The sequence below is a fragment of the Mytilus californianus genome, unplaced genomic scaffold (assembly GCF_021869535.1).
Source record: "Mytilus californianus isolate M0D057914Y unplaced genomic scaffold, xbMytCali1.0.p SCAF_8, whole genome shotgun sequence".
Taxonomy (NCBI): domain Eukaryota; kingdom Metazoa; phylum Mollusca; class Bivalvia; order Mytilida; family Mytilidae; genus Mytilus; species Mytilus californianus.
This window is the reverse complement of record NW_026262734.1, coordinates 586,425-612,052: the sequence shown is the minus strand read 5'-3', so window position 1 is coordinate 612,052 and position 25,628 is coordinate 586,425. Positions and strand designations below refer to the sequence as shown.

The window sequence follows — 25,628 nt, the reverse complement described above, 5'->3', positions numbered from 1 at the left end:
TTCTGATAGTTTTCCTGACCTATTCACATATTTTCAAGCTTGAAAAGGTGACCTATTCCAGCGGCACGTCCTATCACCTTGTATATTAGGAAGTGCCCCCCCCCCCCCTCCTCCCGAGAGCCTCAGACACTAGCCAGAAATACACTACAGAATATACATACTATGTTTGTTGAATAATAAATGTTAACATCTATATCCTCAGGCACAAGCCAGAAATACACTACAGAATGTACATACTATGTTTGGTGAATAATGAAATTAATGTTAATATATATTTCCTCAGGCACAAGCCAGAAATACACTACAGAATATACACATACCTGAGAATACTGGACCAATTAGACAACCTGTGGTGGAACTTGTTAAAATTCCGATACCAAGGTCAACAGATGGAAGCATTCAAACATTCTCTGCCAGTCATATGACCAGTCTTACTACACATGCCGGTAATCTGACTTCACATGCTGGTAATCTGAGTACACATGCCGGTAATCTGACTACACATGCCGGTAATCTGACTACACATGCTGGTAATCTTACTCATTTACCATTCTCACAAATTCAACCACACTCCTTTGGTGAAAACATGGCAACAGAAATAAATAAAACATCACAGGGAATGATAAATCCTTTCACGTTTCCAACAAACCCATCAGTGATCTCACAACCTAAAAGTCAACCAAGATATGAAGTGATCTCCCCTGTTGTTCAGCCAGTTATTGAACAGAAGAGGAAGTTGTCTGATATTGAGATGCCACACTTAGATCCTGTTCCCTCACTCCAGAAGCAAGCCAGTCCTGTCAAAGTGGAAATGGTCAAAATGGTAAGAAAATTAATAATTGGAAGGGATACCACCTTCAAATTGAAGACATTTCTGTCAAGGTTTAAATGGTCAAAATTGTTTTCAAAATAATGCAGTGTGGTGTGGACATAATATCACAAGTCTCACTCAAAACAATTCTTTCCAGTTTTAAGGCAGATATATGGTCAAAACAGCCAAAGTTAATTTGTGGTCAAACATATTCAGGTACTATGTTTTGTACTACAGATAGAGTCAAATTTAAAATTGGTATTTTATGAGTTGATAGAATATAAGGTTGAGGTCATTTTCCAATCAAAAAAAGTCATTGTGTGTCTGATTAATAAAATTGAATCTTAAGAATATATACTCAATAACATTACTAATGATTCCACTGTGAGTTCTGGGAAGAATATATACTCATGGACATTTACTTAGACATTTGATTCCACTGTGAGTTCTGGGGAGAATACATACTCATGGACATTTACTTAGACATTTGATTCCACTCGGAGTTCTGGGGAGAATACAAACTCAAGGACATTTACTAAGACATTTAATTCCATTCAGAGTTCTGGGGAAAATACAAACTCAGGGACATTTACTTAGACATTTGATTTCACTATGAGTTCTGGGGAGAATACATCACTCATGGAAATTTGCTTAGACATTTGAGTCCACTATGAGTTTTGGAGGGAATACATACTTACGAACATTACTTAGATGTTTGATTCCACTATGAGTTTCGGGAGAAAATACATACTCATGGACATTACTTAGACGTTTGATTCCACTGTGAGTTCTGGGGGAAAATACAATTAGGGTCATTTACTCAAACATTTGATTCCACTGTGAGTTCTGGGGGAAAATACATACTCATGGACATTTACTTAGACATTTGATTTCACTGTGAGTTCTGGGGGGAATATATTGAGGATGTTGAGTGACATATTTAAACATGATATGTCAGTTTCCAAACCTTGAAAAGGTTTACTTTTTAAAAAACTAAAGTGTTAAATACATTTTGTAATGAATATGAAGAAACTTCACTGTCATGTTTCATTTGTCAATATTAAGTAATTTTAATACCTGTTATAATACTTTGACCTCCATTAGTGGAGCGGGACGGGAACACTTGGTGTTTGTTTTTCTTTGAGTTTTCTGTTGCCCCTTCTGGTATCTTTTCTTTATTAACATCATATTATTCAATGAGAATCAGTGGAGCACGTTAGTCATTGCAGTATGTCCAGTCGTGTTAATTCATGGACATTCTTTGAATATAATGTGACAGGATTTCATCCAAGGAATTCTAAACATAGTGCATACAGGTTTACATGATGATGAAATATTGTATAATTAGTGTTTATAGGTTTACATAATGATAAAACATTGTATGATGAAACATTGTATACATATATATAGGGGTAAATTCAGTAAAAAATCTCCCATTGACTTTAATGCTAATCTATGTCTTGAATTAAATTTATACCTGATTTACCTTTAGAAATTGGAAGCTTTCATATATCATTCATGAAAGTACAAATGTAGCCCTATCTTTTGCAACAATAAAAACATAAGGTCATGCAGCATTTTTGGGCATTCACATGGCCTTGTTTACAAACACTGTAGATTCGCACTTAATTCCTATACTGACCCCCATTACTTTTCAACCTTGTAGTAAAAAAATTTAGTACATTCAGCATTCATTTTTTAATTTTTTTTAACTCTAGTTTTGATCCATCTATCAAAAAATATTTATTACAAACATTATCTACCAATCAAAAGAGCACAGGACTTCAGTTTTGTACAGAAAGCTCTCCCCCAAATGGGCGGTCCCTGATAACGTATATTTATTTACTGAATTTACCCCTATATATAGTGTATAGCGGTTTACATGCTGATAAAATATAGTATACATAGTGTATAGAGGTTTACATGCTGATAAAATATAGTATACATAGTGTATAGAGGTTTACATGCTGATAAAATATAGTATACATAGTGTATTGAGGTTTACATGCTGATAAAATATAGTATACATAGTGTATAGAGGTTTACATGCTGATAAAATATAGTATACATAGTGTATAGAGGTTTACATGCTGATAAAATATAGTATACATAGTGTATAGAGGTTTACATGCTGATAAAATATAGTATACATAGTGTATAGAGGTTTACATGCTGATAAAATATAGTATACATAGTGTATAGAGGTTTACATGCTGATAAAATATAGTATACATAGTGTATAGAGGTTTACATGCTGATAAAATATAGTATACATAGTGTATAGAGGTTTACATGCTGATAAAATATAGTATACATAGTGTATAAAGGTTTACATGCTGATAAAATATATTTTATATTTCAGAGAAACCCTTTCAACATGAGGTTACAGAATTTATCCAATCTACCAACAAACTCTATGTATAGATCTACATATAGGGCTCATAGCATGGCTGTTCATAGAGCAAAGTAAGTTATCACACCAGATCTACATATAGGGCTCATAGCATGGCTGTTCATAGAGCAAAGTAAGTTATCACACCAGATCTACATATAGGGCTCATAGCATGGCTGTTCATAGAGCAAAGTAAGTTATCACACCAGATCTACATATAGGGCTCATAGCATGGCTGTTCATAGAGCAAAGTAAGTTATCACACCAGATCTACATATAGGGCTCATAGCATGGCTGTTCATAGAGCAAAGTAAGTTATCACACCAGATCTACATATAGGGCTCATAGCATGGCTGTTCATAGAGCAAAGTAAGTTATCACACCAGATCTACATATAGGGCTCATAGCATGGCTGTTCATAGAGCAAAGTAAGTTATCATACCAGATCTACATATAGGGCTCATAGCATGGCTGTTCATAGAGCAAAGTAAGTTATCACACCAGATCTACATATAGGGCTCATAGCATGGCTGTTCATAGAGCAAAGTAAGTTATCATACCAGATCTACATATAGGGCTCATACCATGGCTGTTCATAGAGCAAAGTAGGTTATCACACCAGATCTACATATAGGGCTCATAGCATGGCTGTTCATAGAGCAAAGTAAGTTATCACACCAGATCTACATATAGGGCTCATAGCATGGCTGTTCATAGAGCAAAGTAAGTTATCACACCAGATCTACATATAGGGCTCATAGCATGGCTGTTCATAGAGCAAAGTAAGTTATCACACCAGATCTACATATACGGCTCATAGCATGGCTGTTCATAGAGCAAAGTAAGTTATCACACCAGATCTACATATAGGGCTCATAGCATGGCTGTTCATAGAGCAAAGTAAGTTATAACACCAGATCCATATATAGGGCTCATATCATGGCTGTTCATAGAGCAAAGTAAGTTATCACACCAGATCCACATATAGGGCTCATAGCATGGCTGTTCATAGAGCAAAAGTAAGTTATCACACCAGATCCACATATAGGACTCATAGCATGGCTGTTCATAGAGCAAAGTAAGTAATCACACCAGATCCACATATAGGGCTCATAGCATGGCTGTTCATAGAGCAAAAGTAAGTTATCACACCAGATCCACATATAGGGCTCATAGCATGGCTGTTCATAGAGCAAAAGTAAGTTATCACACCAGATCCACATATAGGGCTCATAGCATGGCTGTTCATAGAGCAAAGTAAGTTATCACACCAGATCTACATATAGGGCTCATAGCATGGCTATTCATAGAGCAAAGTAAGTTATCACACCAGATCTACATATAGGGCTCATAGCATGGCTGTTCATAGAGCAAAGTAAGTTATCACACCAGATCTACATATAGGGCTCATAGCATGGCTGCTCATAGCATGGCTGTTCATAGAGCAAAGTAAGTTATCACACCAGATCCACATATAGGGCTCATAGCATGGCTGTTCATAGAGCAAAGTAAGTTATCACACCAGATCTACATATAGGGCTCATAGCATGGCTGTTCATAGAGCAAAGTAAGTTATCACACCAGATCTACATATAGGGCTCATAGCATGGCAATTCATAGAGCAAAGTAAGTTATCACACCAGATCTACATATAGGACACATAGCAAGGCTATTCCTAGAGTTAAGTAAGTTATCACACCAGATCTACATATAGGGCTCATAGCATGGCTATTCATAGAGCAAAGTAAGTTATCACACCAGATCTACATATACGGCTCATAGCATGGCTGTTCATAGAGCAAAAGTAAGTTATCACACCAGATCTACATATAGGGCTCATAGCATGGCTGTTCATAGAGCAAAGTAAGTTATCACACCAGATCTACATATAAGGCTCATAGCATGGCTATTCATAGAGCAAAGTAAGTTATCACAACAGATCTACATGTAGGGCATGTAGCATAGCTGTTCTTAGAACAAAGTAACTTATCACAACAAATCTACATATAGGGCCCATTGCATGGCTGTTCATAGAGCTAAGTAAGTTATCACACAGGATCTACAAATAGGGCTCATAGCATGGCTGTTCATAGAGCAAAGTAAGTTATAACACCAGATCTACATATAGGGCTCATAGCATGGCTGTTCATAGAGCAAAGTAAGTTATAACACCAGATCTACATATAGGGCACATACATGTAGCATGGCTATTCCTAGAGAAAAGTAAGTTATCACACCAGATCTACATATAGGGCACATAGCATGGCTGTTAATAGAACAAAGTAAGTTATCACACCAGAAAGCAACTTATCTCTTTGATAGATTATTATGGAACCAGTGTTAAATACTTTACTTGGCTAATATAAAAGTTAACATGGAACCAGTGTTAAATACTTTACTTGGCTGATATAAAAGTTAACATGGAACCAGTGTTAAATACTTTACTTGGCTGATATAAAAGTTAACATGGAACCAGTGTTAAATACTTTACTTGGCTGATATAAAAGTTAACATAGAACCAGTGTTAAATACTTTACTTGGCTGATATAAAAGTTAACATGGGACCAGTGTTTAACACTTTACTTGGCGGATATAAAAGTTGCAAGATAATTAAATATTTGTACCAAATTTTAAAATGTATGGCTGTTGAAATGATAAATGCTGATGTCATGACTTCATAAAGACAACATTTGTACCCTTGTGAAATGTAGGAGGGAAAAAGCTTGTAAATTTGGTCCTGTTGACTGTGCATAAGATGTTTTGGGGATTATTATGAATTAAACTTGTTTTATAATTAAGAGAAAAGGTGCAATTTTTTTAGAGGCTGATATAAACACAAAAACTTATCTGGTAGGCTGCAAATTACTCATCAGTGACGCTCTTATAAATAAATAAAAGGCTAAATCAATTACGAAGTTGAAGAGTATTAAGGATCCAAATTTCTCAAAGGTAACTTCTTATACATGATATATAAGTAATACATAAGCTTCAGAAAAAAATTAATTTGAATATTGATCAACACTTACAGTTATCTCATAAAATTTGATTTTAATGAAATGTTGAAGATGAATGATTGATCATTGTAGGGCTGGTCTGATTACAAGTACAGCTAAAACATTGGACCTACTAAGACAAAATCTACAGAAATTTATAAACAAAGAAATAGATGTCATAGTCAAAGAGTATTTAGATGTAAGTTCATTTGCAATAGACCAACAGAACTTAAATGTAATTACATTACCACATAGTCAAACAGTACTTACATGTAATTATGTGACCACATAGCCAAAAAGTACTTAGATGTAATTAAATTTCTGAAAGTTCAAGCATTACCACATAATCAAACAGTACTTAGATGTAATTACATTTCCACATAGTCAAACAGTACTTAGATGTAATTACATCACCACATAGTCAAACAGTACTTACATGTAATTACATTGGCACATATTCAAACAGTACTTAGGTGTAAGTATATAGCCACATATATACACTGTACTTAGATGCAACTACATTATAACAAAGTTAAGCAGTACTTAGATTTCATTGCATTATACATAAAGATATACCATATAGTCTTGATCAAGATATATAGAGGTTAGCATATAGTCTTCATCAAGACATATAGTGGTTAGAATATAGTCTTGATCAAGACATATAGAGGTTTACATATAGTCTTGGTCAAGACATATAGTGATTAGCATATAGTCTTCATCAAGACAAATAAAGGTTTACATATAGTCTTCATCAAGACATATAGTGGTTTACTTATAGTCTTCATCAAGACATATAGAGGTTAGCATATAGTCTTCATCAAGACATATAGAGGTTAGCATATAGTCTTCATCAAGACATATAAAGGTTTACATATAGTCTTCATCAAGACATATTGAGGTGAGCATAAAGTCTTCATCAAGCCATATAGAGGTTAGCATATAGTCTTAATCAAGACATATAGAGGTTAGCATATAATCTTCACCAAGACCTATAGAGGTTAGCATATAGTCTTCATCAAGACATATAGAGATAACATATAGTCTTCATCAAGACATATAGAGGTTAGCATATAATCTTCACCAAGATATATAGAGGTTAGCATATAATCTTCCCTAAGACATATAGAGGTTAGCATATAGTCTTCATCAAGACATATAGAGGTTTACATATAGTCTTCATCAAGACATATAGTGGTTTACATATAGTCTTAGTCAAGACATATAGAGGTTTACATATAGTCTTCATCAAGACAGATAGAGGTTAGCATATAGTCTTCATCAAGACATATAGTGGTTTACATATAGTCTTGGTCAAGACATAAAGAGTTTTACAAATAGTCTTCATCAAGACATATAGAGATAACATATAGTCTTCATCAAGACATATAGAGGTTAGCATATAGTCTTAATCAAGACATATAGAGGTTAGCATATAATCTTCACCAAGACCTATAGAGGTTAGCATATAGTCTTCATCAAGACATATAGAGATAACATATAGTCTTCATCAATACATATAGAGGTTAGCATATAATCTTCCCCAAGACATAAAGGTTTACATATAGTCTTTATCAAGACATATAGAGGTTAGCATATAATCTTCACCAAGACATATAGAGGTTAACATATAGTCTTAATCAAGACATATAGAGGTAAGCATATAATCTTCACCAAGACATATAGAGATAGCATATAGTCTTCTTCAAGACATATAGTGGTTTACATATAGTCTTGGTCAAGACATATAGAGGTTTACATATAGTCTTCATCAAGACATTTAGAGGTTAGCATATAGTCTTCATCAAGATATATAGAGATAACATATAGTCTTCATCAAGACATATAGAGGTTAGCATATAGTCTTAATCAAGACATATAGAGATAACATATAGTCTTCATCAAGACATTTAGAGGTTAGCATATATTCTTCATCAAGACATATAGAGGTTTACATATAGTCTTCACCAAGACATTTAGAGGTTTACATATAGTCTTCACCAAGACATATAGAGGTTTACATATAGTCTTCACCAAGACATTTAGAGGTTTACATATAGTCTTCACCAAGACATTAAGAGGTTTACATATAGTCTTCACCAAGACATTTAGAGGTTTACATATAGTCTTCACCAAGACATTTAGAGGTTTACATATAGTCTTCATCAAGACATTTAGAGGTTAGCATATATTCTTCACTATAGACTGTATTTAACAGGACTCTAGAATCTGAGGTTCTTTTGGAAGATGTATACACTTACAAAGCTTGACTGTATTTAACAGGACTATAGAATCTGAGGTTCTTTTGGAAGATGTATACACTTACAAAGCTTGACTGTATTTAACAGGACTCTAGAATCTGAGGTTCTTTTGGAAGATGTATACACTTACAAAGCTTGACTGTATTTAACAGGACTGTAGAATCTGAGGTTCTTTTGGAAGATGTATACACTTACAAAGCTTGACTGTATTTAACAGGACTGTAGAATCTGAGGTTCTTTTGGAAGATGTATACACTTACAAAGCTTGACTGTATTTAACAGGACTGTAGAATCTGAGGTTCTTTTGGAAGATGTATACACTTACAAAGCTTGACTGTATTTAACAGGACTGTAGAATCTGAGGTTCTTTTGGAAGATGTATACACTTACAAAGCTTGACTGTATTTAACAGGACTGTAGAATCTGAGGTTCTTTTGGAAGATGTATACACTTACAAAGCTTGACTGTATTTAACAGGACTGTAGAATCTGAGGTTCTTTTGGAAGATGTATACACTTACAAAGCTTGACTGTATTTAACAGGACTGTAGAATCTGAGGTTCTGTAGAATCTGAGGTTCTTTTGGAAGATGTATACACTTACAAAGCTTGACTGTATTTAACAGGACTGTAGAATCTGAGGTTCTTTTGGAAGATGTATACACTTACAAAGCTTGACTGTATTTAACAGGACTGTAGAATCTGAGGTTCTTTTGGAAGATGTATACACTTACAAAGCTTGACTGTATTTAACAGGACTGTAGAATCTGAGGTTCTTTTGGAAGATGTATACACTTACAAAGCTTGACTGTATTTAACAGGACTGTAGAATCTGAGGTTCTTTTGGAAGATGTATACACTTACAAAGCTTGACTGTATTTAACAGGACTGTAGAATCTGAGGTTCTTTTGGAAGATGTATACACTTACAAAGCTTGACTGTATTTAACAGGACTGTAGAATCTGAGGTTCCTTTGGAAGATGTATACACTTACGAAGCTTGACTGTATTTAACAGGACTGTAGAATCTGAGGTTCTTTTGGAAGATGTATACACTTACGAAGCTTGACTGTATTTAACAGGACTGTAGAATCTGAGGTTCTTTTGGAAGATGTATACACTTACGAAGCTTGACTGTATTTAACAGGACTGTAGAATCTGAGGTTCTTTTGGAAGATGTATACACTTACAAAGCTTGACTGTATTTAACAGGACTGTAGAATCTGAGGTTCTTTTGGAAGATGTATACACTTACAAAGCTTGACTGTATTTAACATGACTTTAGAATCTGAGGTTCTTTTGGAAGATGTATACACTTACAAAGCTTGACTGTATTTAACATGACTTTAGAATCTGAAGTTGTTTTGGAAGAAATACAAACTTTCAAAGCTTGCCGCATTTAACATGACTTTAGAATCTGAAGTTCTTTTGGAAGAAATACAATCTCACAAAACTTGACTGTATATAACATGAATCTAGAATCTGAAATTCTTTTGGAAGAAATACAATCTTACAAAGCTTGACTGTATTTAACATGACTCCTTGGTTCTTTTTATAGAAGTTTTTCAAGCCTGGAATAGAGAATATAAAGAGCAATAATGGTGAGAATTCAGTAACAGATGAACATGTACAAGCTGTATGTAGACAGATTCTAGAGGAGGTAGGTTACTAGCAGTCATTGAACATGTACAAGCTTTATATAGACAGATTCTAGAAGAGGTATTTTACCAGGAGTCATTGAGCATGTACAAGGTGTATGTAGACAGATTCTAGAGGAGGTAGGTTAACAGTAGTCATTGAACATGTACAATCTGTATGTAGACAGATTCTAGAGGAGGTAGGTTACCAGTAGTCATTGAACATGTACAATCTGTATGTAGACAGATTCTAGAGCAGGTAAGTTACCAGGAGTCATTGAACATGTACAAGCTGTATGTAGACAGATTCTAGAGCAGGTTAGTTACCAGGAGTCATTGAACATGTACAAGCTGTATGTAGACAGATTCTAGAGGAGGTAGGTTACCAGTAGCCATAGGGTTAGCTAGCTATTAAATATATATATATAAACCAGGTTTAATCCACCATTTTCTATGTAAGGAAATGCCTGTACCAAGTCAGGAATATGACAGTTGTTTTCCATTCGTTTGATGTGTTTGAGCTTTTGTTTTGCCATCTGATAAGGGATTTTTTTATTAGAATTTTCCTTGGAGTTCAGTATTTTTGTTATTTTACTTTTTCCTACTACATGCACTCTAACCTTAACCTAAAAGTGTTTTATGTAGCAAAAATCTATATTAATATGAATTAAAGAAAATGTAGATTTTGAGAGCATAAATGCCAAAAAGGTCAACTTGGCCTTAAATTTATAACAACTAGAAGATGCCCGCGAAAACGCGGTACAATTGGGCAAGTGTTGAAACAAAGAGTTTTTAAATTTCCCGGGTAGTACGTGGACTGAGCATGCGCAAAAGCGTATAAGACACGGATCGATAACTGTCTCGGCATTGGGTTATTTTCTCAAAAATTGGCGTTTTCTGTGGAAAAAAGATTGGTTCAAAGACAAATTTAGGAAGTAAAAAAAACTACATTTATACGTCATATCGCAAATATTTCCGACTTTGTATGGTTTCAGAGGAGATGCGGCTCAATGAAATCTGTCTCTTCCTTTAGTAGTATAGATTACTTATTTTTATATATAATTTTACAAAGTACAGTACATTTATAATTAAAAAATGTGAAATCTGTAACTAGGTGTTGTGTTTTAGTGTTCCATTTGGTAAATATGTATCAAGAATACTTCATATAAACACTACTCACTCCCTAAAGTTTACCACACATTATTTTGGAGTAATATGGGAGAAATAAATCAATATTTTTTTAATATACTTGTCAATTCTTTTTTTTAACTTTTTACAGGGCCAGGTTACAGTATCAATCACTCGTGGTGCATGAAGTCTAATTAAGCTTTTAAGACATATCAATATTCAGTCAGATTAAAATCATACCTCTCACTTGCTATTGTTTATTTATATGTCACGCGTGGGAGCTTAACATTTAAGAAAACTAGAGCCATTTGACAGCAGTTTATAATTAGATATAGGATGATATAGGCATTTATCAATCTCAATCTAATTTGATGTAATATTTACATTTTCTTTGCAGGCAAAAAAGATGTACACTACAGAACAAAGGAGTACCACACCTGTACGAGATGAGAATACAGTAAGTTATTTATCCCATAGTGGAGAGGTCTATAGGGGAGGCTCACTACAGGTGATAGGGGGGATACACAACAGAACAAAGGAGTACCACACCTGTACGAGATGAGAATACAGTAAGTTGTTTTATCCCATAGTGGAGAGGTCTATAGGGGAGGGTCACTACAGGTGATAGGGGGACACACAACAGACAGAACAAAGGAGTACCACACCTGTATGAGATGAGAATAGAGTAAGTTGTTTATCCCATAGTGGAGAAGTCTATAGGGGAGGCTCACTACAGTTGATAGGGGGGACACACAACAGAACAAAGGAGTACCACACCTGTACGAGATGAGAATACAGTAAGTTGTTTTATCCCATAGTGGAGAGGTCTATAGGGGAGGGTCACTACAGGTGATAGGGGGACACACAACAGAACAAGGGAGTACCACACCTGTATGAGATGAAAATACAGTAAGTTGTTTTGTCCCATAGTGGAGAGGTCTATAGGGGAGGGTCACTACAGGTGATAGGGGGACACACAAAAGAACAAAGGAGTACCACACCTGTATGACATGAGAATACAGTAAGTTGTTTGTCCCATATTGGAGAAGTCTATAGGGGAGGGTCACTACAGGTGATAGGGGGACACACAAAAGAACAAAGGAGTACCACACCTGTGTGAGATGAGAATACAGTGAGTTGTTTGTCCCATAGTGTAGAGGTCTATAGGGGAGGCTCACTACAGGTGATTGGGGGACACACAAAAGAACAAAGGAGTACCACACCTGTATGAGATGAGAATACAGTAAGTTGTTTTGTCCCATAGTGTAGAGGTCTATAGGGGAAGGTCACTACAGGTGATAGGGGGACACACAAAAGAACAAAGGAGTACCACACCTGTATGAGATGAGAATACAGTAAGTTGTTTATCCCATAGTGTAGAGGTCTATAGGGGAGGGTCACTACAGATGATAGGGGCGACACACAACTGAACAATAGAGTACCACACCTGTATGAGATGCGGATATATATTATATAGTAAGTTGTTTGTCCCATAGTGGAGAGGTTCACAACCATACTTGCCAACTTATAATTTTTTCATGTGTAATATACACTATTAACATGTACTTCTCCTTTTACATGGGTGCACATAAATTTACCATCTTTACAAGCAATCACACACAATCTTGTATGTTTTGGTTAATCATTATGATACATGTTTTTTAGGTTTTTATTTTTATCCCAATACTCTGGTTTTTTCCATCTGGTCTATCGTAAATGTCAACTTCATGAATAGTTTCCACTCTAAACAAAATTTTTTTTAATTAACTTCCAGCTAAAAAGATGAACTAAACATTTAAAAACTAAAATTTATTTCTTACTTATTTAACATTTGAATATGAATTGCAGCCCATACCACTTAACAGAAAGAGAAATGCCTCTGATACAGATTCTGAGAAGAGTGTGCCATTTCAACCAAGAAAGGTCAGTAAATGAATAAATATTGTATAACAGAGAATGTTCTAATTATGTTGTAACAATCGTCTATCTGTTTTGCTCACACATGCATTGTTGTCAATATAATGGAATTCTATGCGACTGTCATACAAGTGAGAGGTTAAGCTAGCTATAAAACCAGGTTTAATCCACCATTTTCTACACAAGGAAATGCCTGTACCAAGTCAGGAATACGACAGTTGTTTTCCATTCGTTAGATGTGTTTGAGCTTTTGATTTTGCCATTTTATAAAGGACTTTCCGTTTTGAATTTCCCTTGGAGTTTGGTATTTTTGTTAATTTTCTTTTTTCTGTACAGATTACAGTCGAACCTCATTGTATCGAACTCATTTTTGTCCAAAACTCAGATAAGTCATGGTATTTTGTTGTTCCCAGCGGAATACCCCTTTGTTCAAGACATTTCTTACTCTAATGAGTCAAACTCGGTGGATATGATATCTTGATTAACTTGATTATATTGAAGTCCCATTGAAGAAAAATGGACACTAACTTTAATACCATGATGTGTCAAAGAAATTTTGGAAGGAAAAAAAAACAATTTCAGTTCGAAATAATGAATAAATGTTGAAATTGTAAGTTTTTAGGGTGCTTTAAAATAAGTTTACTAACTAGTTCAAGGTCAATCACTTTGTTTGTATAACAATCAGATTGGCATATTACACTTGATATTGTTTGTCCATAACTTTGATGTTTGACCATGACGAAAATTATGTTTGTGGAACACATTTTACCTGAGATAATTACTGAACGAATGAATAGACCCAAGCAGAGAAATTCATATAAGATCAATGATTAATGAAACTTATAATTAAACTGATCAAACTTTTGATCAGTTTAATTATAAGTTTCAAAATCAACATAAAAAAAATAGTAAAATATGAACAGGACATGCATGTTTTTTCAAGTTTAGGATATCAATATCCCTCTTGTTCCTCTGCTGAAAAATTATCATTTGATCAGTTGGTTGCTTCAATTTTACTCAGTTTTGAATCAAATCAATAAATGTATTTTTACTTCCATCTCACATATTGAATCTCTGAAACCGAAAAACAGCGAAAATCGTGAAGGGAGAAATGCACGTATGTCTATTCTTTAAGTCTGATATATTTTGTAAATAGGAAGTTAACCGCAAAGTTAAGGCTCGGTAATTTTTTAGTCAAATTGCTACTTCTTAAACAAAATAATTCATGGAACAATACGTTTTTACGGTTGTTGAAATAAAGATCGTGGAAAATTTTATCGTCTTTTATTTGTGTAAATATCCAGCTCTGTAAAAACGGTAAATCTGATTGGTGGGCAGGGCTTAGAATCACAACTTATGGATGCAGATTATTGTTTAATAATAATTCGCTATTCTCGATTGAAACAATAATGTCACTTTCTACAAGCAAAAACATTGAAAGATTGTATATTGAATGTTTTTCTCTTGTCATTAAAATTTGTATGTTTCCACCCACTTTATGACTCGCCAGAAGTCGTACAATGAGAGTCCCAAGCACATATTTACATTTTGCAAGTTGCAATATTTTTGTCCATAATGGGTCAGAAAAGAATTATAATTGAGAATGGAAATGGGGAATGTGTTAAAGAGACAACAACCCAACCAAGAGCAGAAAACAGACCAAGGCCACTGACTACTAGCAGTTACTGACATGCCAGCTCCAGACCTCAATTAAACTGATTGAAAGATTATGTCTTCGTCATACGAAAATCAAGTACAATTCCTCCCGTTAGTGGTTTAGTATCATACCATCATAAAATATATGAGAAAAACATAACCTGTATCATGCCAACAACTGGTTTAAGAATAAATGTGTTTATTTCCAATGCAAAGACCCTATGATCAGTGAATCAATATTAATTCCAAAAAATGCCATCTTTAATGACTTGAAAACAGTATCGTAACTATATCCCTTCTTAATAAGTCTGTTTATTAAGGTTTGTGATTTGTATAGAATATATATATATCCATAAAAGATGGGATGTGAAATACCTGAACGTATAAGATGTCTGAGCGTTGATTTATATTTACAAATAACGTCCTTCATATCTCTGCGTTGTTCATTAAATTTCTGACATTTCGAACGTATGTTTCAAAGGAAACTTGCTTTTGTTGTTTATATTCTACGACTCCAAAGCCGGAGTGAACACTGATGATGACTTCGTCTTTTTCAACATAAAGTTTTTCTTTAATACGAAAAATATTTTTTTACCCAAACTGTATCGTACAAATTGAATATTAGGTATTTAGTAACCAACAATAAATGTCGTTAAAATGACAATGTAGGTGTTCTGAACTTAGTTGTCAACAAGAACTCGGAAAAAATGGTGACGGCTATTTAAAAAAAAGTCATCATGTTAAAAGTATTAATGCATTGCCAAAACAAATAATTCATCAATGACAATTGAGTCAGATGTTCCCATACATATCCTGTTATATTGGATACAAATTTTATAAAGTCTGAAACAGCATTTCAACTGAGGTACTACACAGAGGGGTCAAAAGGCGTCATTATGGAGTAAAGGGGGTGGCGTCAATAGGCATCATTATAGAGGAAAGGGTTAAAAGATTAAGACTTGACCACAGCAGATAGCTGATAGTATATACATCTGTAATGATTTGTTTCTTTTTGCAAGAATACTGCATGTACTGTCGATACATATGGATTGGGATATTAAATACGTTTTCTGTCATTACATATCAGGCTGATAACATAAGGTACAATAATGCAATGATTCACCTTGATGGACTCAGGACCTCCAATGAGTCAAATAGTTATGTCATGTCCCTCAGATTACGACTGTACTTTTTTAAGGCTTTACACTTGATGGACTTGTGACCCCCAATGAGTCAAATAGTTATGTCAGGACCCTCCAACTATTACTGTACTTCTTTAAGGCTTGACACTTGGCGGACTTGTGACCTTCAATGAGTCAAATAGTTATGTCAGGTCCCTCCAACTATAACTGTACTTCTTTAAGGTTTGACACTTGGTGGACTTGTGACCCCCAATGAGTCAAATAGTTGTGTCAGGTCCCCCCGACTATTACTGTACTTCTTTAAGGGTGGACTTGCGACCTCCAGTGAGTCAAATAGTTATGTCAGGTCCCTCCAACTATGACTGTACTTCTTAAAGACTTGACACTTGCTCTTATTTTGCTCAGAAGAAGATTTTTTTAATGTATAGATAGTAGCATATACAAACTAAAATACTAATTAAAACAGGGCTGCATCAGACATCAAGTCTATATCAAATGATGATCTTACAGAGGATTGAGATGATATCTCCTTTCTAAAATACAGAACTGGATCAGTCACTGGATTTGGATTAATTGTGTTTTGACACTTGCTATCATCTAAATTTATTGTTTTATATCTTTCAGAAAAAGGGAAGGCCACCCATTTATTCCTCAGGGTAAGTAATAGTTTGTTATGACAGAACACCAGTTATTTCCTCAGAGTTAGTAGTATCTTGGTAAGACAGAACACCAGTTTATTCCTTGGGGTCGAATAGTAGTTTGTCATGGCAAACCTCCACCAATTTATTCCTTGGGGTTGAATAGTAGTTTTGATATAACAGACCACCCTGGGTAACTAGTATTTTGTTATGGCAGACCACCATTAATTAATTCCTCATTGCAAGTCATAGTTTGTCATAAAAAAACCTCACTTTATTCCTCAAGTACATGTAGTATGTAGTTTGTCATGAAAAAACCCCTCTTTATTCCTCAAGTAGTATGTAGTGTGTTCATATAGGAATAATCCTATTTATCTATATTAGCCGGATTTCATGGTTGTATATTAACACTATTGGAGCATTAAAATCTCAATATATGTGGTTTTTACAGGAGATCTACACCATCCAAACCAGCCAAAGCAAATGAGCCTGTCAAAAGAGAAGGCCCTAAGGTAACTGATCACTACCATCAATTTGTCACAGTCATCACATGACCAAGGACTTCAGTAAATGACTCATATAGCTGTTTTAATCCCATATCACTAAAAAGTCTGAAATAATTCCTATATGTGCAAGTGTTTTCCTTGATAGTATAATCTGACTAGGACTGTTTAACACAAGTCCAAACAAAAGTAAGGAATTTCATGGATGAAAAGGTAGGTAAACTATTGGTGTTTTGTGTAAAATAAATAATCCTTTTGAGAAAAAACTGTTGATAATAATTAGGATCTCAAAAATACCTGACAAATGAGCAGAGAGCAGAAAGAGCTCCTTATTTGTTTCAAGATTTATTTTACGCTTAAACAATTACAATGAAGAGGGAAAGAGATTCTAATTATCTGACCTTTGAACTTTTAAGAACCTTTATATTTAACCTTACCTGACAACACTTTTCAGAACCTAACGTTTTTCATTAATGTCTGAGTATACCTGAAATATTTGTCACTGATCATTACACAAGCAGTAATCAGTCAATCATGTTCTGATTACAGTGGGATTCTAACAGACTGGATTCTAATACACAATACATAATGGGAGCCAGGGCAAATAAGTAAGTATAAAATGTGTAATTGCTTATTGTTTTGAAAAACATTTCTTGCTAAAAAAATTATCATTGTTATATATATAAGTCCCAATCGAGAGCATGTTGAAGATGAGACAGAAATATATGCTCTTTAGCAATGTATTGTCTAAACTGGATCTATTCCAAGATGCAAGCTTTATTTGTAATTCAACAGAAAACACATATCGATTTAAACTTAATCATTGTTAATAGAACATTATAGGATAATTCTAAATGAACAACTTTGTTTGAAAAGTTCTTCAATTGTCTTCTCAATCAGGTTTTCTAGACCTTTTTGTATAAAAAGTAATATATTTGTTGAACAATTATTTGTCTTTAATGATTGGTTAACGACAAATTTATTTTACTCACGAAGTGGTACTAACCATATGTGGATTCTTAAAAATTCTAAAGAACTTCTGGACAATTTTAAATCTCGGTCTATTTCTGAAATTAATTCTAACATAACTTTTGATTTTTTAACCCTGTATACCAACATTCCCCATGTGAAATTATAAAATTGTTTTGAATAAACATTGAACGACAAAATTTCTTCTTATGTGACATTTACATTTTCTGACGCCAGACACGTGAAGCAATGAATGTGGTTTTTAATTTGATAGATGCTTTTGTGCTTTTTTGTATATGATTGTTTGGTTTGATATTGTAACACAGTGATGACTGCTGTACCCATATTTTGACTATTGTATTTATTATGTCTGTTTTGTTCACGCATTGTTGTAAATATAACGGAATTTGATGAGACTGTCATACAAGTGAGAGGTTTAGCACTATAAAACCAGGTTCAATCCACCATTTTCTACATTTGAAAATGCCTGTACCAAGTCAGGAATATGACAGTTGTTGTCCATTCGTTTGATGTGTTTTGTCATTTGATTTTGCCATGTAATAAGGTACTTTCCGATTGAATTTTCCTCGGAGTTCAGTATTTTTGTGATTTTACTTTTTATCACTTCATATTTGTTTTGTTAAGAATGATATTTCTACCAATTCTTCTAATAACTCTCCAATGAGAAGTTATAATTGATATATTTTATATTTTACAGAGCACTAGGATTAGGGGCCACCAGAGGTAGAATATATATAAAACATCCTGATGTATTTAAGGTAAATAATTATATAATAGATACTGTCACATAATTTATTATTGTTTATGTTCTCCATTAGATAATCAGTGTCACAGAATTACTTGGTGTCAATGTTCTCCATTGAATAATCAGTGTCACAGAATTACCTGGTGTAAATGTCCTCTATTGAATAATCAGTGTCACAGAATTTCTTGGTGTAAATGTTCTCCATTGAATAATCAGTGTCACAGAACTACTTGGTGTAAATGTTCTCCATTTGATAATCAGTGTCACAGAATTACCTGGTGTAAATGTTCTCCATTAAATAATCAGTGTCACAGAATTACCTGGTGTAAATGTTCTCCATTAGATAATCAGTGTCACAGAATTACCTGGTGTAAATGTTCTCCATTGAATAATCAGTGTCACAGAATTACTTGCTGTAAATGTTCTCCATTAGATAATCAGTGTCACAGAATTACCTGGTGTAAATGTTCTCCATTGAATAATCAGTGTCACAGAATTACCTGGTGTAAATGTTCTCCATTGAATAATCAGTGTCACAGAATTACCTGGTGTCAATGTTCTCCATTGAATAATCAGTGTCACAGAATTACCTGGTGTCAATGTTCTCCATTGAATAATCAGTGTCACAGAATTACCTGGTGTAAATGTTCTCCATTGAATAATCAGTGTCACAGAATTACCTGGTGTCAATGTTCTCCTTTGAATAATTAGTGTCACTGAATTACCTGGTGTCAATGTTCTCCATTAGATAATCAGTGTCACAGAATTACCTGGTGTCAATGTTATCCATTGAATAATCAGTGTCACAGAATTACCTGATGTAAATGTTCTCCATTAGATAATCAGTCACAGAGTTACCTGGTGTCAATGTTCTTCATTGAATAATCAGTCACAGAATTACCTGTTGTAAATGTTCTCCATTAGATAATCAGTGTCACAGAAATACCTGGTGTAAATGTTCTCCATTGAATAATCAGTGTCACAGAATTACCTGGTGTAAATGTTCTCCATTGAATAATCAGTGTCACAGAATTACTTGGTGTAAATGTTCTCCATTAGATAATCAGTGTCACAGAATTACCTGGTGTAAATGTTCTCCATTGAATAATCAGTGTCACAGAATTACCTGGTGTAAATGTTCTCCATTAGATAATCAGTGTCACAGAATTACCTGGTGTAAATGTTCTCCATTGAATAATCAGTGTCACAGAATTACCTGGTGTAAATGTTCTCCATTAGATAATCAGTCACAGAGTTACCTGGTGTCAATGTTCTTCATTGAATAATCAGTCACAGAATTACCTGTTGTAAATGTTCTCCATTAGATAATCAGTGTCACAGAAATACCTGTTGTAAATGTTCTCCATTGAATAATCAGTGTCACAGAATTACCTGGTGTCAATGTTCTCCATTGAATAATCAGTGTCACAGAATTACCTGGTGTAAATGTTCTCCATTAGATAATCAGTCACAGAGTTACCTGGTGTCAATGTTCTTCATTGAATAATCAGTGTCACAGAATTACGTGGTGTAAATGTTCTCCATTAGATCATCAGTCACAGAATAACCTGGTGTAAATGTTCTCCATTAAATAATCAGTGTCACAGAATTACCTGGTGTAAATGTTCTCCATTGAATAATCAGTGTCACAGAATTACCTGGTGTAAATGTTCTTCATTAAATAATCAGTGTCACAGAATTACCTGGTGTAAATGTTCTCCATTAAATAATCAGTCACAGAATTACCTGGCGTAAATGTTCTCCATTTAATAATAGGTGTCACAGAATTACCTGGTGTCAGTGTTCTTCATTGAATAATCAGTGTCACAGAATTACCTGGTGTAAATGTTCTCCATTAGATCATCAGTCACAGAATAACCTGGTGTAAATGTTCTCCATTAAATAATCAGTGTCACAGAATTACCTGGTGTAAATGTTCTCCATTGAATAATAAGTGTCACAGAATTACCTGGTGTAAATGTTCTTCATTAAATAATCAGTGTCACAGAATTACCTGGTGTAAATGTTCTCCATTAGATAATCAGTCACAGAATTACCTGGCGTAAATGTTCTCCATTGAATAATCAGTCACAGAATTACCTGGTGTAAATGTTCTCCATTAGATAATCAGTCACAGAATTACCTGGTGTAAATGTTCTCCATTAGATAATCAGTCATAGAATGACCTGGTGTAAATGTTCTCCATTGAATAATCAGTGTCACAGAATTACCTGGTGTCAATCTCCATTAGATAATCAGTCACAGAGTTACCTGGTGTCAATGTTCTCCATTGAAAAATTAGTGACGTAGAATTACCTGGTGTGAATGTTCTCCATTGAATAATCAGTGTCATAGAATTACCTGGTGTAAAAGTTCTCCATTGAATAATCAGTGTCATAGAATTACCTAGTGTAAATGTTCTCCATTGAATAATCAGTGTCACAGAATTACGTGGTGTAAATGTTCTCCATTGAATAATAAGTGTCATAGAATTACCTGGTGTAAATGTTCTCCATTGAATAATCTGTGTCACAGAATTACCTGGTGTAAATGTTCTCCATTAAATAATCAGTGTCACAGAATTACCTGGTGTCAATGTTCTCCTTTGAATAATCAGTGTCACAGAATTACCTGGTGTCAATGTTCTCCATTGAATAATCAGTGTCACAGAATTACCTGGTGTCAATGTTCTCCATTAAATAATCAGTGTCACAGAATTATCTGGTGTAAATGTTCTCCATTGAATAATAAGTGTCACAGAATTACCTGGTGTCAATGTTCTCCTTTGAATAATCAGTGTCATAGAATTACCTGGTGTCAGTGTTCTCCATTGAATAATCAGTGTCACAGAATTACCTGGTGTCAATGTTCTCCTTTGAATAATCAGTGTCACAGAATAACCTGGTGTCAATGTTCTCCATTGAATTGTCAGTGTCACAGAACTACGTAGTGTAAATGTACTCCATTGAAAAATCAAGTTCACAGAATGACGTTGTGGAAGAGTCTAGAGGCCCAATTTGAATTTGATTTGTTTTTCAGAATGCTGTTGATCACAGTATAATGAAAAAAATGGCTATATGATAACTGAGGAGAGTGTTTTGAGCTGTTCGAGTTTTAATTTGAATGCTTGTTTTATTTCAGTATTGTGGTGCCTAGCTATGATGAAAACAATCATTATGGCTATATGAATACTGAGGAAAGAAGTTTAAGCTGTGTAGAGTTGTTATTTGAATACTGTTTTTTCAGTATTGTTGTGACCAGGACTATAAACAATGGCTATTTGAGAACTGAGGACAGTTGTATGAGCTGTTTAGAGTTATCATTTGAATGATGTTTTTTTTGCAGTATTGTAGTGACCAGGACGATAAACAATAGCTATATATATATGAGAACTGAGGGCAGTAGTTCGAACTGTTTAGAGTTTTAATTTGAATGATTGTTTTTTTTTCAGTATTGTGGTGACCAGGACAATAAACAATAGCTATATGAGAACTGAGGACAGTAGTTTGAACTGTTTAGAGTTGTAATTTGAATACTGTTTTTTAGCTCAACTTTCCTTAAAGTAAATGTGAGCTTTTGCCATCACTTAGCGTCCGTCGTCATCCCTAGGATGTAAACGGTTTTAAAGATCTTCTCCTCTGAAGCTATTGAACCAATTCTAATCAAACTTTAGCTGAATGATCTAGAATAGAGTTTGTGTTTTATTTTCTGTTTCGTCAAAAAACATGGCCACCATGGCTAAAAATAGAACATGGGGTAAAATGCAGTTTTTGGTTCATATCTCAAAAACTAAAGCATTTAGAGCAAATCTGACATGGTTAAAATTGTTCATTAGGTCAAGTTCTATCAGCCCATGAAATTTTGGGATGAATCTAACAACCCATTGTTGGGTTGCTGCCACTAAATTGGTAATTTTAAGGAAATTTTGCAATTTTTGGTTATTATCTTGTATATTATTATAGATAAAGATACACTGTAAACAGCAAAAATGTTCAGCAAAGTAAGATCTACAAATAAGTGTAATGACAAAAATTGTCAATTGACCCCTTAAGGAGTTATTGCCCTTTAAAGACAATTTTTCACAATTTGTTCATCTAGTTTGCTTACTTTAAAAAATCTTCTCCTTTGAAACTGCTGAATCAATTTCAGCCAAACTTGGTCTGAATGAGTTTCAGATTATCTAGTATAAATTTTGTATTTTATTTCCTTGTACGTCAAGAAACATAGCCACTATGGCTAAAATGGAACGTAGGGATAAAATACATTTTTTTGCTTTGAAGAAAATATGACAGATACAATGAACATTTAAATGGCATTTTTAAGCCACTCATTAATATATATAAAAAAGCAAAAATAATCATTGATGAAAGGTTTAAGCAAAAAATTAAAGATGATCGATTCAGGCTCTTGAGAGCCTCTTGTTTTTTTTTCAGTATTGTGGTGACCAGGACGATAAACCATGGCTATATGAGAACTGAAGACAGTTGTATGAGCTGTTTAGAGTTGTAATTTGAATACTGTTTTTTTTTTTTTTTTTTTTAGTATTGTGGTGACCAGGACGATAAACAATGGCTATATGAGAACTGAGGGCAGTAGTATGAGCTGTTTAGAGTTGTAATTTGAATACTGTTTTTTTTTTTTTTTTTTTAGTATTGTGGTGACCAGGATGATAAACAATGGCTATATGAGAACCATAAGATGCCAGCTACTGGTGGGAAAGCTTACATGATGTTACTTGAGGATGTTAAAGACCTGGCTGAGGATGATGAATATAGGTAATTTATGTGACTATCTTAATTTTAATAATCCTGAAAGGGGACTAACACAGTAGCAGTCTTGTAGCTTTGATCATGAAAGGGGACTAACACAGAATCAGTCTTCTGGCCTGAATCCTGGTATGGGACTTAAGTGTAATCGGTTATATAGCCTAAATCTTGATAGGGGCTAAAAAAGAATAATTCAAGTAACCTTAATGGAGGGACTGTGTTGAGCCTTAAAAGGAAATGAGACACAACTTTCTATTGCAATGCATTGTGTTATATGAAAGATATTTCACCACTATATTCCTGTTTAGTTGTAAAAACAAATGACATGGCACTTTCTGGGGATAATTCTTTGTACAGCTGTTTCAATACATTATTCTAATTATTTAGTCAGAAGTTAAAAAATAGTCCCTTTAGTTAATTTTGATTTAAAGTAACAATGGCCATCTTGGTTGGCAGTATAAAAATTGGTCATGTCTGCACAATAATCAAACTTTGGACAGTTGTGTCAATATGAAAATAGGCCATGTGTACAAAATAATAAAATGTGGACAGTAACATCAATATAAAAATAGGTCAAGTGTGTACAATAATGAAATGTGGACAGTCACTTCCGTATAAAAAAGGCATTTTTGCGCCTGTCCAAAGTCTAGAGCCTCTGGCCTTTTAGGCTTGTATGTTTTTTTTAAATTTTGGATCATATATATGTTTCAGAGTTTAGTGTGATGTCCATTTTTCGTTGAACTAGAACACATTTTTGTTTAAGGCCAGCTGATGCCAGCCTTGGGTGCAGGATTTTCTCGCTGTGTTGAAGACCCATTGGTGGCCTTGGGCTGTTTTCTGCTCTTTGGTCGGGCTATTGTCTCTTTGACACATTTCCTATTTCCATTCTCAATTTTATTGTTTGTATATCTTATGTTTTAGAAACAATGCCAATGTTATGATGGATGAAATAGTAGGATTCTGTATTCCTGATTGGATGACGGAAAAGGTCAAAGTTCAAATGGAAAGTCTCAGAACAGACAAGGCCAAACAGCGTAGTAGGTCAACAACTCCAAATGAAGGACAGCTTGGAATACAAGTAATTATATGTAACTGAGTATGATATTCAGATATCATCATTCAAATTAAGGTTTAACCCGAATCTGTGTACTAAATTATTGTCTTACATGATTTGAATATTTTTCAAAAGTTGTATCTTAAAGCTGACTAATTCTTATACAAATTTCCTTTCTAGCTCATTGTGTGCCACTGTCAGCTATGGCCATACTTTTGTGTTCCTCTTTCATAGTCTGTTAACTTATACATTTGTTTTTCCTCTGAAACTACTTGGCAAATTTAAACAAAACTTAGCCACTCCTTTTAGCCAAATAGTAAGCAAAATAAATCTAGGTCAATATGTATTCTTTGAAATTGTATAAATACAAGTTGACAGGAACTGCCTTTCAGACCTAATTACAAAAAAAAACCACATAAACGAACAGCATTCAAATGTCCTCCCCAGGTGCAGATTTTCAAACTTTAAACAGGTTGATGGTAAAATTTCTATGTCCCCAGCATCCCATTGCCGAGGAGGGGGAACAAAAAAATATGCTTCAAAATATTTGACTGTCTTCTCCTTTGAATATGCAATTGTTCAATATCTTAAGCAAAAGCATATTTGGTTTGCTTTTCACAATTATACTTATGTCTCTTTACTAGGATGGAAGTGATGTATATAAAGAAGATCTACCATTCTCTGCATTCAGTACTGCAAAAAGATCTCCACATAAGGAGGAAATACAGGTAAGATTATTCTCTGCATTCAATACTGCAAAAAAATCTCCACATAAGGAGGAAATACAGGTAAGTCCATTCTCTTCATTCACTACCACAGAAAGCTCTCCTCATAAGGAGGAAATATAGGTAAGTCCATTCTCTGCATTCAATACTGCAAAAAGATCTCAACATAAGGAGGAAATACAGGTAAGTCTATTCTCTACATTCAGTACTGCAAAAAGATCTCAACATATGGAGGAAATACAGGTAAGTTCATTCTCTGCATTCAATACTGCA

General features: G+C 34.3%; 1 protein-coding gene across 7 annotated transcripts in view; it reads left to right on the top strand.

Annotated features, from left to right (window-relative positions):
* Positions 1–25,628, top strand: part of LOC127712425 (atrophin-1-like) — a 71,899-nt gene that overhangs the window by 35,585 nt on the left and 10,686 nt on the right. For 3 of the 7 annotated variants that reach the window (XM_052218856.1, XM_052218855.1, XM_052218861.1), the window contains 13 exons: positions 284–823; positions 3,174–3,277; positions 6,290–6,395; positions 10,013–10,114; positions 11,617–11,676; positions 13,068–13,142; positions 16,559–16,590; positions 17,024–17,084; positions 17,625–17,683; positions 18,763–18,823; positions 23,461–23,585; positions 24,498–24,654; positions 25,275–25,358. In XM_052218856.1, coding sequence (XP_052074816.1) covers positions 284–823; positions 3,174–3,277; positions 6,290–6,395; positions 10,013–10,114; positions 11,617–11,676; positions 13,068–13,142; positions 16,559–16,590; positions 17,024–17,084; positions 17,625–17,683; positions 18,763–18,823; positions 23,461–23,585; positions 24,498–24,654; positions 25,275–25,358 — 1,566 coding nt within the window. Of the gene's footprint in view, positions 1–283; positions 824–3,173; positions 3,278–6,289; positions 6,396–10,012; positions 10,115–11,616; positions 11,789–11,955; positions 12,017–13,067; positions 13,143–16,558; positions 16,591–17,023; positions 17,085–17,624; positions 17,684–18,762; positions 18,824–21,951; positions 22,230–23,352; positions 23,416–23,460; positions 23,586–24,497; positions 24,655–25,274; positions 25,359–25,628 lie in introns of those variants that run through there. The other 4 variants (XM_052218857.1, XM_052218858.1, XM_052218860.1 and 1 more) reach the window with 4 other exon arrangements.